Genomic DNA, 15,334 nt, shown 5'->3' on the forward strand with positions numbered 1-15,334 from the left:
AGTACAAACCAGTGAACACTTACGGGTTGGACAAGTGGTTACGGTTGACCCCTACAATCTCCTTGGCACTCTTCACATCCACAACTAACTGATTGTTAGTATGGTATACAGCAAGACATATTGTTCCAGTAATATCGTATTGTACTTTACCACCTCCGGCTGGACTGTATATGTTAGCAGTACTAGAAATGCTGTCTGTACTGTAGTATTCAGCTGATTTCTGTATCAAAGTAAAATAACACAGTAGTAACTTCTGATTGTCTAAGAGGAGAAAGTTTGGTACAGAAATAACAGTATGGTATGTAGTACTGTTTAGTACATAGGGTTCCCCCTAAAGTGATGGGTGCCACCCAAAATGCTGCCAGCTGCATCACAAAAACATGATACATGTAAATTCAATATCCGGCTGACTTTCTTGTTTTTAATGCTGGATTTGAAGGTAGATACATTAAGCCTTATTCTGTAAAAGTGATTCTCATTGTGTATTAGTAGATCCAATGACTTAAGTAGTAAAACAAGGGAGTGAATGATAGTAGCTATTGAAAATCCCTTTAAACAGATGGTGGTAACATGCTGATGTAGGATTTCCCACATAGCTATTTTGTAATAGCTACCACCATTCATATTTCTTGTTTCACTACATTTTATTGCCGGAACCTTACATTAATAATTTTTAATTGTACAGATTGCTAGCTGACCAGCTGTTATGCCTGTCGATCTCTAAGTGATGATTTAGGTTAATTAAGAGATTATTTTAATTTTTAATGATTATTTCACACGTGATGACCTGTTTTGATTTACTGTTTAGTGTGTCTAATGTGAAAAATTTTATTGTACTATTGTTATCGCCACAAATCAGAAGGTGTTTGTCTTGCAGACATTCAATACAAAAATATTACTTTGAATTTGTTTATAATGGTTTTGTGACAAGAAATGTGCAAAAGGGGGTCTTATAGCCTTTTCAATTGCATGTACTTGGCAATCCATAACTGGACTTGTGTACACAGTACCAGCCTGAAATTAGGTCACTTTATACTCCTAACATAGCACTATTCTTGGAGGTAATTTAAGACAATAGGTTAAACACGTGATGAGTTATGACTCATCAAACTTGGAATTTGGAAAGGCTATAAGACCCCTTTTCGCAGATCCGGTCACAAATATGTATTAATGTAAAAAGAACGTAATTATCAATTCTACTAAAACGAAATCAATGATGATGGGAACCTCCTAAGCATGTTAGGAGAGGATGTTGCCATGTTGGTAATGAATCATAACCTTATGATGCATCATTACACCGCCACAAATGGCACCAGGTGTTAAGGCTTATTTGACACCAAATACCAGTGTCTTTGAGGCATAAATGCTGAGTAGGAGGTGTTAAAATGATGCAGCATAGAAACCGAGGCTAGTAGTCGAGGTTTCTATTGCATCATTCTAACACCTCCTACGAAGCATTTATGGCTCGAAGATGTTGGTGTTTGGTGACTAACTGTTTTAGAAAATGGTCAGCCAGCAGTGAAAAAGGACATAGTAGTTATGCCTCATGCCATTGCTAGTGAAGAGTATACGAAAGGATTTACCTGCCTCTGAAGGTCTTCGCTCAGGGCTCAGTCACTGAGATCAAGACGACACTTTTACTAATGATACACATCAATGGATTGGCTTCACCATACCTCATGTAAAAGAAGTGAAAGTGGAATCATATAGCTAGCAACATTACTTTTTTTCATTACTGTAATAGCACTTGTTGTGTCACGGCAAACGCTGGCAGTCCGTTTTCTAGCAAAGTAGAACCCCGATACCTGGCCTTGGTACTCCAGTCGAGTTAGCTCACTGGTACGGATGGTGAAGAATATGCAATTAGTCTTTAGTCTAGCTAGCCACTAGGTTGTTGACAATGGTTAACAATAAATTCTTGTGTACGCAGTGATAACTAATTAACTAGCACATGGTCAACTATTGAGTCGCTTAGCAATTAGCACTAAGAGACTTGTGTTGGAGTCTCTTTGTGATATAGAAGCTTTGAACTTTAATGCATTGCTAACTTTATACCATTTTCTAATGAATGAACGGTAAAAAGCCAATAAACTATGTTAAATCCCAGTGCGTGGGAGTATCAAAGTGCCGCGCTGGGTTATAACTACCATACAGCTAGATAGAGCGGTGCTGCTACTGTACGATATATTAGTTATCATCCAGTGATAACTAACTTATCACCCTGTTGCGGAGCCACTCAGTCTAATTCATGACATCATAATAACCACGAATGGTATTGTTTACCAACGGAACAAAGAGCCAAATAAGGAAATATTGATACAAAACACACCAATACAGCACTTAAACTAGCTAAATCTTACAAGAAAATTGTTAATCTTTTACACAGTAACACAACAAGTTACCAATACGATAGTATAACAAATATCAAGAATAGTCCGTGACGATTTTCGCTTCAGCAATCACTCTCAACGGTCACTATGGTGAAGAACTAACTTCCTCTAGCTTCATCGTTCTATCTCGGACTACGGTAGCCACTTGTTGGTCTTTTTTCTCTTGCACACCACGCGACACCACCATACCAACTTCTGACGAAGGCGAATCATAACTGGAACCGCTGCTTCATAACACCGCCCTTCGCTACAGTTTGTAGGCAGTATGCAAGGTCTCTCTTGTAGCTATGAAGTAGAATCTCCACACAATTCGGACAAAATCTTGAGCACAGTGACAGGAACTCAAACCGGAACTTAATTTATTATCCGTAAACTTCTGCACTTTTCCTCGTACTGGGATATAAAGTAGTTATATCCTGTATACTCGGATGATACCATTGTTATTACACTCGTCCTCAGCTCCGCCTCGGACTCGTGTAATAACAATGATATCACCCTCATAATGGGATATAACTATAACTTAGCTGTGCACTTCAACAAGAATGACGATATATTTGTGACTTAAGAAATTGTGACCGGTTGAATGAAAGCTAGTTGTTTTTGCAAAATTCCATAAATATATTGAAACAAATTGGGTAAAATATACATGCTACATAAAAACTTTATGTATGTTTCAATTGCTTTGGTACACACTGAAACAAAGCTCAAATCACTATCAACTATACACCATCGGATTTTCGTGTTCATAGAGAATATGAAAATTGTTATTAATTTTCGTGTTTGTACAGCAAAAACCACACAAGTTATGGCCACTAATTTACGATACGGTAGAAATAAGGTTTACTATCAACATTTCTTTATTGATCTTCTTTTTGTCCACATGGTGGAGCACTCTATACATTGATGAATTTGTCAGTTCATAGTAAACAGACTAAGCCAAGTGCTATAATTTTAGTCACAAGTTATGACGATTAATTAAGTGCCTGTAGTTCATTTGCTGCATTGTTGCTGTACAAACCAAACTCACTGCTGTTCCAATTGACAATGTCTAGTGTTTTAATTCTTAGTCTACTCATCATACAAGGCTGAAACCTTGCCTGTCCACTCGTTATTTTGTAATGATCAGTTTTTGCTCAGCTGGTCATAATTTACATCTTTTTATACAAGTACAAACATTGACAGTATAAATGATACACTTAACAAGTTGTCACAACCTACCAGCAGTGATGTACTGGGTGTAGCACTAAAGACACTACCAAAGAGACTCCTCCTAGGTAGACTAGTAGTAATAATGTCTAGTTGAGAAGTGCCCAAAGAAGTGCCAAGAGAACTGGTGGGTGAACCTGTAGGTATAGTTGGTTAATACAATACTACTATAGACTACCGTAGACTATTAGTACAAATTGTATCCGTGTGTAGTGAGTACTAGTTGTTGTAGTAGGAACTTTGATATGGTAACTACAAAACGCTTGATATAGGTACCAAATTACATGTCCTTTGAAGGGTTACATTTCTGGCTACTTGCTATGTGCATATATTTTGAAATCCTCTAGGTAGGTGCACAAGTGTACATTCATTATGGGTGAACCACAAATGCACATGTCACAACTAATACATGACCACATCAAAGGCTCCAGATAGACCACATCAAAGGCTCCGGATAGACCACATCAAAGGTGCTCTCTACCATTTCAAAATAAACAGTCAGTTGTCACTTTGCAAAGATTATGCACAAATGTAAGTATCAAGCAGACTTCTCAAGCCCTGGTCACACCTATAAAAAGTGGCACCCTTCGCAGAAACTTCAGCTTATGATATGTTAGCTTCAGATCATGCTTAGGTTAATTAGTATAGGTAAGATACAGTAACACAATGTTAACCTTAGCTACTCACATACACATGATCTGCTGGTAGTGATGTTATACTGATAACAACATTACCTGATGATTCCCGTGGTTCTGGTGACAAGGTGACAGTTTGAACATCCATGTTGTGTCTCAGTGTGTGTAATTGTTGCACACATTCACCGGGGGTGTTGACAACACTCATCCAATGTGATAACTCATTTTCTGAACTGTCCATGTAACTTAACTGCTTCTCATGTTGGGAATGTGGTCCTAGTCTTAGACCACCAATCAATTTCTCTTTCTTGCTACTTTTAGGTGAGTCCCACACAGTGATCTCAATGACTTTATTGAAATAGAGGTCACTCAGTTTCAAGCTTTCAAAAACAAATTTCTCATTCCATTCCGGATTATGATTATCCTTCAACACCTTTGTCTTGAACTTCTTGTGATCAGGTAGAAGATGGCTATATATGTTTTATAATATTCAGTAAACTACTTGGTATACCAGTCAATAAACTACTAGTCAGTAAACTACCCAGTATACTAGTTAGTAATTACTCAGTATAACAGTCAGTAAATTGCTCAGTATACTAGTCAGTAAATGAAGCTTAACACCTTAAATCAAGTTAATGTGGGTAGGGCTGCAGTTAAGCAGCAATCCATTAGTTGAGCGAGTCAGTGCAACTAATTGCAATTACATCACGTGCACACATGGGTGCACTTATTGGAATTATACATGTGATACGTAGCACCACGTGTCATAGTAGTGGCGTGGAGTGATGACAGCTCGTAATCTTCCCACCCACCCACCTCCCATTTCACCAGCTTTAGACTGTGTGCTCCAAAAGGTTTATCAATTATCTAACAGTATTACATATGAACTATGCCAAATATACAGGATATATAGATACAGTGGAACCTTAATGTTATTTGAACCCCTGATTATCCTATAAGTGATTGTTCTATTTGAGTAATTAGCATCAGGTGTTCCATAAGAGTAGTGTATGTTCTATTAGTGTATATAGTCAAGCACAGCTTTATATGTTGATTGTCTGTCTGGGCAAGTTTGCTTGTCTGGGCACTGTCATGATTGGTGTTATGGAATTTCTATGAATATTGTATTGTATGGAATACATTGTGTAATATGTGTACATAAAGAGGTGTATGTATATATGAGTGCTACACAAAGGTGGGTACACATAGATTGTGTTTGAGTACATGTGTGTACAGGTATGATCAGTGTAAACACATTAATCACAGCGATAAAATGTATAATCATCATTAGGCCTGAGCCTATTATGCTTTTAAAATTGCCTATTATGCTTTTGAGCATTGCTCCAAATTTTTCCCTATTATGCCCCAATTAGGGACCCGCCAATTATGCTGGCATAATAATGAGCATAATAGGTGCCTGAAAGCATTGAGCATAATGCTAGCATAATAGGCAGAAAACTTGTGCAATACTATAAATTCTTGCTTATCAAAATACATATCCGATGAAAAGATCAATATACTCTAATAGAACAGTCAGTAACTCTAATAAAATTATCAGGTAGCTGACTGTTCTATTAGAGTATATCGATCTTTTCTGTGACATGCATTTTGACAAGCAAGGACTTACAGTCTGTGCTTCAACCACTTACTGCTTTTCCATAAAGTGCAAAGTTATTAGAAAAACATGGGAACTGAGGTAAAAATATTGAGCATAATTTGAGCATAATAGGTAAATATTGAGCATTAATTTAAGCATAATAGGTAAATTTTTGAGCAGTGCAGCATAGCATAATAGGTAAAATAATGAGCATAATCGGCGGGTCCCTAGCCCCAATTATGCTCCATTTTCTCAATTATGTCCCATTATGCTCCATATGTTTTTGCACAATCACTTCACAAACATGATTTAAATAGAGATGGATACAGAATCTATAGCTTGTATTTTGTATAATGTACAATATTACATGCACTCAGCGATTGTTATATTGAAGCACTAGAGATGTCTCAATGTAATCCTGTAGGCTGCTTTCTTGCTGTTCACTGAATGAAGATTTCAACAGAGAGAAGACTCTTTCTGAAGCTGCAGAAGATGGTTGCAAGACAAGCACTTTGTGAGCAGCAGATGACCAATTTGGCAATTCATCAGCATTCAACTTCCACCACCCTAGAGGATCAAACTGTTCACTGACATCAGCTGTCTTTGCTAAGTATTGTGGCAATTCACTTTTTAATGAATGTATGTTGTGTATAAGAAATGGAAATACTTGTAATGTATCCACCATATTATCGTTAGGCTTCATTGTATACACTTTAAGCAGAGAAAACAATCGATTGTTTTGCCTTAAAAGCTTGAAGTGGAATCTGCAAACTAGTGCTTAGTTGTCGATTGAAGTATGCAATGCCAGGCTGCATGCAATTCTTAGCATGCTGCCTTAATCTTTCCTTAACCGTGTAAGACTCTTTTGACACAGAATTAATTACAGCCTCAGTGTTAGGTGCACGGGTTTCTATCCTTTTGATAGCAATTTGTAAAGCATCTACTATTTCATAGCGGGTGAAAATTAATGGACCGTCTCCTTCCAGTTTGTAAGTTGTTTTGACAAACTCCTCGCCATAGTCAATTACAGCTGCTAACTCAACTTGAAGCTTATCTCTTTTGTCATCAGTAAAGAATGAGAGCAGCTTGGTTCTTGTAACAGGAGGAAGATCTTCATTTTTCTTTAGAAATGGCTCTACATCCCCAAAATGTACCATGACCTGATAGTACACTTCCCACCGGCTCCACCATCTCGTAGGACTGTAAGAAATCATTTGCTTTCCTGTAAGTTCCTTCCACAGCAGTTTGGTTTTAGGGCTATGTGAAAACATACTGACCCAAGCAATTCCAAACTTATGAAGTATGGGAGTATGAAAGTTTTCTCCCACTTTGTCAATTGTGTGAGAAAAGCATCCTATGTCAACCAGATCAGGACACAGAACTTTCACCGTCTTCATAGCAACACCATTTGAAGATGCTCGATCCCTCATGGCAGCTAATAGGCTGTGGGTACCAATGTTGTATTCTGTAGTCAAAGTGTGTATAAGCTCACAGGCTATTTCTTCCCCTTTCAGGCTCTTAGATAGCAACTGTACTTTGACTAGACACTGTTCAATGGTGAACTCAGCAGTAACAAAACGTAAAACTATAGCAAGCTAGAGCTCCACCCAATCGACTTGTGCCATCAAATATTACTGAAACATCTTGACCAGATACTTCACCTTGTATTTTGCTTTTCTCTTGCTTCAAAACAAGTGGAATTAAATCCGACATGTGATGCCTATCAGTAAGGCGATACCCTGTTTCTTCAAGTAATGTTCTGAAGCGTTGCAATTTGTTCAAAGGAACTGCTGCTCTAAGAAAACATTCTACAATCTTTACACGATATACTTGTTGATCTATTGACAGTGTTTCCCCTCTAGGGTGTACTCCATTGTTATGCTGCTGTATTACTTCAGCAATGCTTCTTTCTTTTTTATTTTTGATGTTTAATGCAGCTTTGCCATTCTTATGTTTGGTCGATCGAATAAGATTCTAACACTGCTCTTTTTCAAGTTAACCTCCTCCCTGCAGGCGTTGCAGAAGAGTTTCCCACCTGAAACACACAAATTCTCTCCTTTAAACTCGTCCACTCGCTGTTGTGGCTTAATACTTCTAGTAGCCTTACAGTTGTTTGTGCTCTTACAGCGGCGCTAGCCAGTTGAAGGAGTGTTTGTGGTAATAACTCGTTTCCTCGCCAAGGTAGAAGGCTGTGGGAACTTCAATACATCCATTAGAGACCGATCTTTCTTCTGTGTGGTTCCTGTGTTGTCTTCACCAGCTAGGCCTGTTTGCGGCTCGCTGTAGCTGCTGGCCAGCTGAACAGAAACTTCATCTTAAAGGTCACCACTGTCAAGTAACTCAGTTCACTGCTATCTGACTCGGTAGATATATCTAGTTCTTGAACTAAATCCATTTATTACTATTAGTATTATCAAATTTACCACAATGGAAGGCATACACAAAGGCAAAGCCTGTACAAGGTGTTAGCCACAAAAAAGAACACTACAACTACAAAAATATACAACAAACAAATAATTACAAAACTGCACAACAATACAAAAACATCAATTAACGAGGTTAACTCACTGACCAGCTGTCACTAACATTAGAACATCTTAGGCCTTTATAAGGCCTTCTGGTATACAGGCTCTGCCTTTACCAGGTACTTTAATCATAATAATCATAATCATAATTAGCACCGTGCTATAATCTTTGGTAATTAATTTTGATGGGTACTTACTTATATAGCTAGCCACAACGTAACACGAAACAGTGGGTAAGCAAGATTTCAGATATCTAGGACATTTTAGCACTTTGATAACCTCAAGGTATGTAATGTGTACTGAATATTAGCTGTTAAAAATGTGCCTATTAGACTCACATTATGCTTGAAGCTTGCCCATTATGCTGGCATTATTCTCGCCAGATGCTTTGGCATGCCTATTATGCCTAAAATTATGCCAGCATAATCGGCACAGGCCTAATCATCATTATAATAAAAGTAAATTCGCTGTGACTTTTTACTGCAGCTGTCTGTCTATTGTTTGCTGTTACTACAATAAGGTAAGTGCAGGTAATTCCAGACAGCTACTAATTACGGACACTTAGCAACAATGGTAGAATCCCTGGGCCTATAATTGGTATGCTAATGTAGTATCCTATGGCCTATATGCAAACCAAAATTGAAGCGAATCCGTTATTCCACCGCGAAGTTTGACACGAATTTGTAGCGCAATCATGGGTAATTTTGTTCAAAAACTTTGAAAATGTTAGGTCAGTCCTAGTTCATATTTTCGATTTTCAAAGATTTATAAAAAGATCATACCCTTGGCTAATTACATACTAAAAATCATAATAATCCATGCAGCACAGGCGGAGTGGCAGTTGAATTTTCAGTAGCTGTTCGGTTGAAATACAAAGAAAATATTCGCAAATTACATAAACTTTTAAAAATATGCACTGCTGCTTTCTCCCAAATGGTATGAACTTTCTACTTGATTTATAAGCTGCAGATGAGTGGTACTTTAGTCTCCATACTTCAAAGAGGATTGGTAACCTGTGGAAGGCTCTACTTGTTTGTTATTCAAAGTGTCCGGAATTAGCCGTATGTTGCATTTTTATACGCTGTTACGTTTCGGTCTATAACTCCTCAGCAGTTGATTGTATCGAAACAAAATGTGTACTGCAGATGCACCATAAGATAGGTTTTACAATGATTCCTAGAGTTTGTCTTAACTCATTGTGAGTGCAATGTTAGAGCGATTTTATCAAAGAGTGTCCAGAAATACCAGCATTTACCTTAATACATGTGGTGTGTCGTCAGCTGTCATCATGGCATCCACTTTATGACAAGGGAAAACAATAGCCTCATGCCAACAGACAAACAAAAAGAATGCACGCGTATATTGCTTGATGCTGTTTATTGTTTGCTGCTTCCAGCTTTTGCATGCACCATTACTGTCCAAACAAATATCTATGCAGCTGCATGGTGATATAGCTGCATGCATGCCAGACATAAATACAATGGAAAAAGCGTAATCAGTGCATGACACCTGTATGTTTAAAGGCACAAATGAATTGCAATGGATGTAGCATACTTATATTAATGTTGATGTTACTGCTGCATGAGGCTGCTTGCTGTTGTTCATTGCTTGCTGCACATGTTACCAGTTATGTGTGTGTGTGTTATTTGCTGCTATTGCAGGATTTACAATGAGAGAATGAAATAACTTCTACACTTATGCAGCTACATGGCAACCTAGCTGCAAATTGCATTCATAATTGTGTGCTAATTGTGTGCCACCAATCAATTTCTTTCTCTTGGTCCTTTTAGGTGAGTCCCACACAGAGATCTCAATGACTTTATTGAAGTAGAGGTCACTCAGTTTCAAGCTTTCAAAAACAAATTTCTCATTCCATTCTGGATTATGATTATCCTGAATTTCTTCTTGTGATCAGTTGGAAGATGGCTATATATCAGAGGAGGTACAACACAAAATAAGTTCCATCGTAAAAAAAATGTATTAAATGCATACTTAGAATTTTTAAATTGTGAAAAGTAACGTCTCAGTAGACTTTGAAGGATTTTAAGGCTTCCCGGACACTCTATACTTCATTATCAGCAGTGCTCCCTTTCCTAGTGGCTATTTGTCCTCCATTTCATATGGCAAGTTATTTAACACATGACGAAGTCTCCAGTAGATCATGTATATTGAAGTCAACCCATCAGGGTTAAATGGGGTTGATTATACCATTGAATTAAGCATAAGAAAACTTTCGATTGGTACATAGATTTTAGCACTACCCTTCTGAAATAGGTTCTCTGTATAAATCTTATGGCTCATGTAAACCGTGTTGTACCTCCTCTGATTGTATAACATTCAGTAAACTACTCAATATACTAGTCAGTAAACTACTCGGTATTCCAGCCAATGAATTACTCAGCATACTAGTTAGTAAATAACTTAGTATATTAGTCAGTAAATTGTTCAGTATATACTAGTCAATAAAATACCATAATCCATACCTGTGGTAGACTGAACTAACTGTCAGTTGTAGTTGTAATGTTGATTGCTCATGTGATTATGATGTAATTATGTTGTTGTATGCTTTCATTTTAATTAGAATCATAAGGTATGTGGAGTGTGTTATTGTGTGCTTGTAATGTTAGTGACATTACAACAATTTCGTGACGAGGATGGCTGCCTACATTGGAAACACTGGGAAGTTTTGTGAAGGAAAAGAGGAGTGGTCACAGTACACCAAACAATTCACTCACCTTTTATTAGCTAATAATGGTATAATGGGATCAAAGATGAGTAGAAAAAACACATTTTCCTTACTGTGAATGGTCCGCAAGCTTACCAAGTGTTGAAGAGCCTAACCACTCCAGTGAAACCTGGCAACAAAGCCTACACAGACTTGGTAGAAACATTATCGAACACTACAAACCAGTTCCTTCAGAGATAGTAAGACAATACCGCTTCAACACAAGAGTTCACTGCCTATGTATCAGAGCTGAGTGGTATGGCACAGTTTTGCAGTTTGGAGACAACCTGGGGACAATGCTCAAGGACCATCTTGTCTGCGGCATTTATGACAAGCTATTTAACATCATTTGCTAGCTGAATCATTACACTATGTTTAGAATCAGCCTTTGAGGAAGTGATTATAAATGATCAATCATTAGTAGACACAAGGTCAGCTGTTACCAGAGCACACATCTAAAAACACATGGTCAATTGAATTGTTTGGTGTACTGTGACCACTCCTCTTTTCCTTCACATAACTCCCCAATATTTCCAATGTAGGTAGCCATCCTCGGTACCAAATCATTGTAACGTTACTAACATTGGTTAAAACACAAGCACACAATAGCACACTCCACTTTAAATATACCATAAGATTCTGATTAAAAGGAAACCGTACAGCAATATGATTACATAATAATCACATGAGAAATCAATATTACAACTACAGCTAACAGTTAGTTCAGTCTACCACAGGTATGGACTTCGGTATTTTAATGTTAGTAGTAGGACTAATGGTCCTTGGATACAACCCCCGTCCTAGGATGGTGGTTGGGCTTGGTAAGTATACAAGTTTCCAGTGTCCCACTGCAGCATTTCTAGTATTCGCAAATAAGAACCTGTGGTCTTATGTGAAATGTAAGGGCATACCATGTAAGATCTTTGAACATATATTATATTCTTCAATTTACAAACCAAGGCCTTTGACAAAGTGCCTCATGCACGGCTACTTCACAAGCTGGACCATTATGGAGTCCGAGGGCCTTATTTAGAATGGATAAAAGACTTCCTTAGAGATAGATTTCAACAAGTAGTGGTAGACAACAAGTTTAGTTCCCCATTTCCAGTATTTTCAGGTATACCACAAGGGTCTGTATTAGGCCCTCTTATTTCTGCTGTTCGTTAATGATTTACTTAGTAACATTGACTGTGTAGTAAAGCTCTATGCGATGATGTTTTAATCTACAGAAGTATACATGACTCAAATGACCATCAAATCCTGCATTTGTAGGACCCACGGACAATTGTGCTTTCTTTGTGATAATTGATGCACACTCAAAGTGGCTCAACATTTGCCACTCCAACTATCCAACCTCTCAGAACCACATTCTCCCACAATAGTTTCAGGCAATGGTCCTCAATTTAAATCCAGCGAGTTCCCTTAATTTTGTCACTGTAATGGCATTTGTCACATCCTAGTTCCGCCATATCACCCTTCCTCAAATGGGCCCACAGAACATGCAGTACAGACGTTCAAGAAAGACTTTAAGAAACTATCAAAATAGCACAGTTCAAAACAGACTTTCTCGTTTCCTATTTTCTTACCACAAACGTGAACTGGAATATCACCAGCTGAGCTTTTGATGTATCACAAGTAGCCAACTAAGTGCATGCCTAAAGACTGACCAGTTGTAGGTAAAATCCTTGTGTTTTGATTTGTACATTGCCTTCAAATTGAAGCTGTGGCAGTAATGGAAAACAATAATAAATTGTAAACATTTTCTCTCAAATGATGAAAGGATAGACTGTTCATGAATAATTTTCCATGAACCAACAGACAGTACTCAGTATACTAGTCAGTAAACTACTCACCATTTCACTACAGGGTTACAGGTCAATTCAGTTTGCAGTAGATTATGACCACTGATAATAGTGACCACAAGATCTCCCTTCTGTTTTTTGTCATCGGTAGTGTTAAACTGTAGTGATACCTTCAATTGATCAAGATTTGTGGAAATCTATAATTTAATGGGAACCATTATAATAATACAATATTGCACATGCATACAAGGATTTGTACAGTGGAACCTTGATTATCTGAACTAATTGGGGGAAAGGGTGTTCATATAATCGAATAGTACATAAAATTGAATATCCATACAATATTATAAAGCTTTGCTCAACTACTCTAATAAAGCATACACTTGTTTACAAAATACTCTAATTCAACAGTAAATTTGACGTTCGGATAATTGAATGTGCAGTTAATATAATCGAGGTTCCACTGTATGTGTATGCACATACCAGGACAAACAATACTAGAAAATATTTTACAAGCAATACAGCAACTAATCAAAAAGTAACAAACACTATAATTTATCTGAAGTTCTCCGGGCTAGAATTCTCTCTGTTCTTACAATGATACGCACCAGGTACAAGCATGCAAGACACATAATATGCCCTGCCACAGATACTGGGTTGGTATGTGCATGTATTCAAGTGAACCTGATGTTAGAGAGTTGTGATAGTTGCATAATAAGCAAGATAACTCTGCCAACCTCACATGTACAGACACATGTAAACCTGACCACCTAGAAATGACTGAGAAGCCTTGTACGATTAAGCAGGCTCATTTTTCTCCCAAAATCAATCCTCTCTTTTGGGTGTTTTTAATTTATGTTGCAGTAGACTCTACCTTTATCAGCAATCTTCATAAGCAAGAATAGCCTTCTTGTCTGTAAGCATGAGTATACCTTGCAAACTAGTAGGGTCACAAGTATGTGTGTGTTGCAGCAACTTACTAGCTGTGCATCAAAACTATAATCTTCATGGCTGAGTGTCACAAGTGGGACCTGTTCACTAGCAGTGTTAGTGACAGAGACTTTAACTGGTGTGGACGTGAGTAGTAGTTCTGGTGCAGGCACATTATCAGCTTCTGGTGGTAATGATGTTACTTCTTGCTGTGTTTTTACTTCTTCTAGTTGTAGCAATTGTACTTGTAATGATGTCTCTGCAACTTGTGCCTCTTCTGTAGCCATCACTTCTGCTTGAGCTTCTTCCGTTTTTGTCGCTTGCTCTGTGGTCTCTTGTGGTATTTTCTCTTGTAATTTTTCCGCTTGTGTTGTTTCTTGTTTCTGCAATTCCACTGCTGCTTGAAGTGATTCATCTGTTGAAACTGATATGAAAGTGTTAGTGTTGTTTTTTCCATTAACAATGTCACCTGATATATCGTCACTAGGTGGGGCTAGAGTGACGGGCAGTGGATCCATGTTGTGTCTCAGTGTGTGTACTTGTTCCACACATTCACCGGGGGTATTGACAGCACTCATCCAATGTGATAACTCATTTTCTGAACTGTCCATGTACCTTAACTGCTTCTCATGTTGGGCACGTGGTCCCAGTCTTAGACCACCAATCAGTTGCTCTTTAGGTGAGTCCCACACAGTCACCTCAATCACACTGCTGTTACGAAGGTCATTGAGTTTTAAGTTGTCAAGCACAAATCGGTCATTCCATACTGGGTTATGGTTCTCTTTAAACACTTTTGTCTTAAATTTCTTTTTATGGGTTGGTAGGAGTTGGCTATGTGAAGGTAAGGCATATGGGTATGTACTGCATAATATGTGACCCACTGAGCAAAAACCGGTCATTTTCATACATTCCTCGAATTCCATTTTATTACTTCTCTGTTATCCATAGTAACAAAGGAGTGGACAGCCAAAGTTTTAGCCTTTTGTGATAGATAGTTTTGGAGTTACAGCACTAGACAGTTGGAATAGGAATCGATTTGTACAGGAACAATACAACAAATAAATTACAAGCACTTATTTAATTGATCACAACTCATAACTCAAACAAGTTACTAAGACAGGGTTTGGCTCAATCTGTTCACATTGAACTGGCAAATCGATCAAGATACAGTGTTTTCACTGTACATCTCAGTATAGACAAAGAGAAAGGCCATTGCAATGATAAATGATGACAACAAACTTTATTTCAACTACATCGTAAATAAGTGCCTATAACTCATGCTGTACAAACACAAAAAACAACCGGTTTTCACATAACTGGTCACATATCATATACTAGTCAGTAAACTACTCAGTATACTAGTTAGTAAACTACTCACAGTTTCACTAAAGGGTTACAGGATTGTTCAGTTTGCAGAAGATTATGACCACTGATAATAGTGACCATTACATTTCCTTTCTGTTTTGCTTCACTAGTAACATTGACTTGCAGTGCTATCTTCAACTGCCCATGGTCAATAGCAAC

The 15,334-nt window shown here is 37.8% G+C and overlaps 1 protein-coding gene across 1 annotated transcript in view; it reads right to left on the reverse strand.

Moving 5' to 3' along the window:
* The window catches only part of LOC136258987 (uncharacterized), a 132,020-nt gene that overhangs the window by 72,387 nt on the left and 44,299 nt on the right, over window positions 1-15,334 (reverse strand). Inside the window, exons 16-22 of the mRNA XM_066052379.1 lie at window positions 15,189-15,334; window positions 14,280-14,641; window positions 13,861-14,234; window positions 12,932-13,077; window positions 4,331-4,701; window positions 3,609-3,733; window positions 24-220 (exon numbers count right to left, since the gene is read on the reverse strand). Of these exons, the coding sequence (XP_065908451.1) occupies window positions 24-220; window positions 3,609-3,733; window positions 4,331-4,701; window positions 12,932-13,077; window positions 13,861-14,234; window positions 14,280-14,641; window positions 15,189-15,334 (1,721 nt within the window). The remainder of the gene's footprint in view (window positions 1-23; window positions 221-3,608; window positions 3,734-4,330; window positions 4,702-12,931; window positions 13,078-13,860; window positions 14,235-14,279; window positions 14,642-15,188) is intronic.

The sequence above is a fragment of the Dysidea avara genome, chromosome 6, assembly GCF_963678975.1.
Source record: "Dysidea avara chromosome 6, odDysAvar1.4, whole genome shotgun sequence".
NCBI lineage: Eukaryota > Metazoa > Porifera > Demospongiae > Dictyoceratida > Dysideidae > Dysidea > Dysidea avara.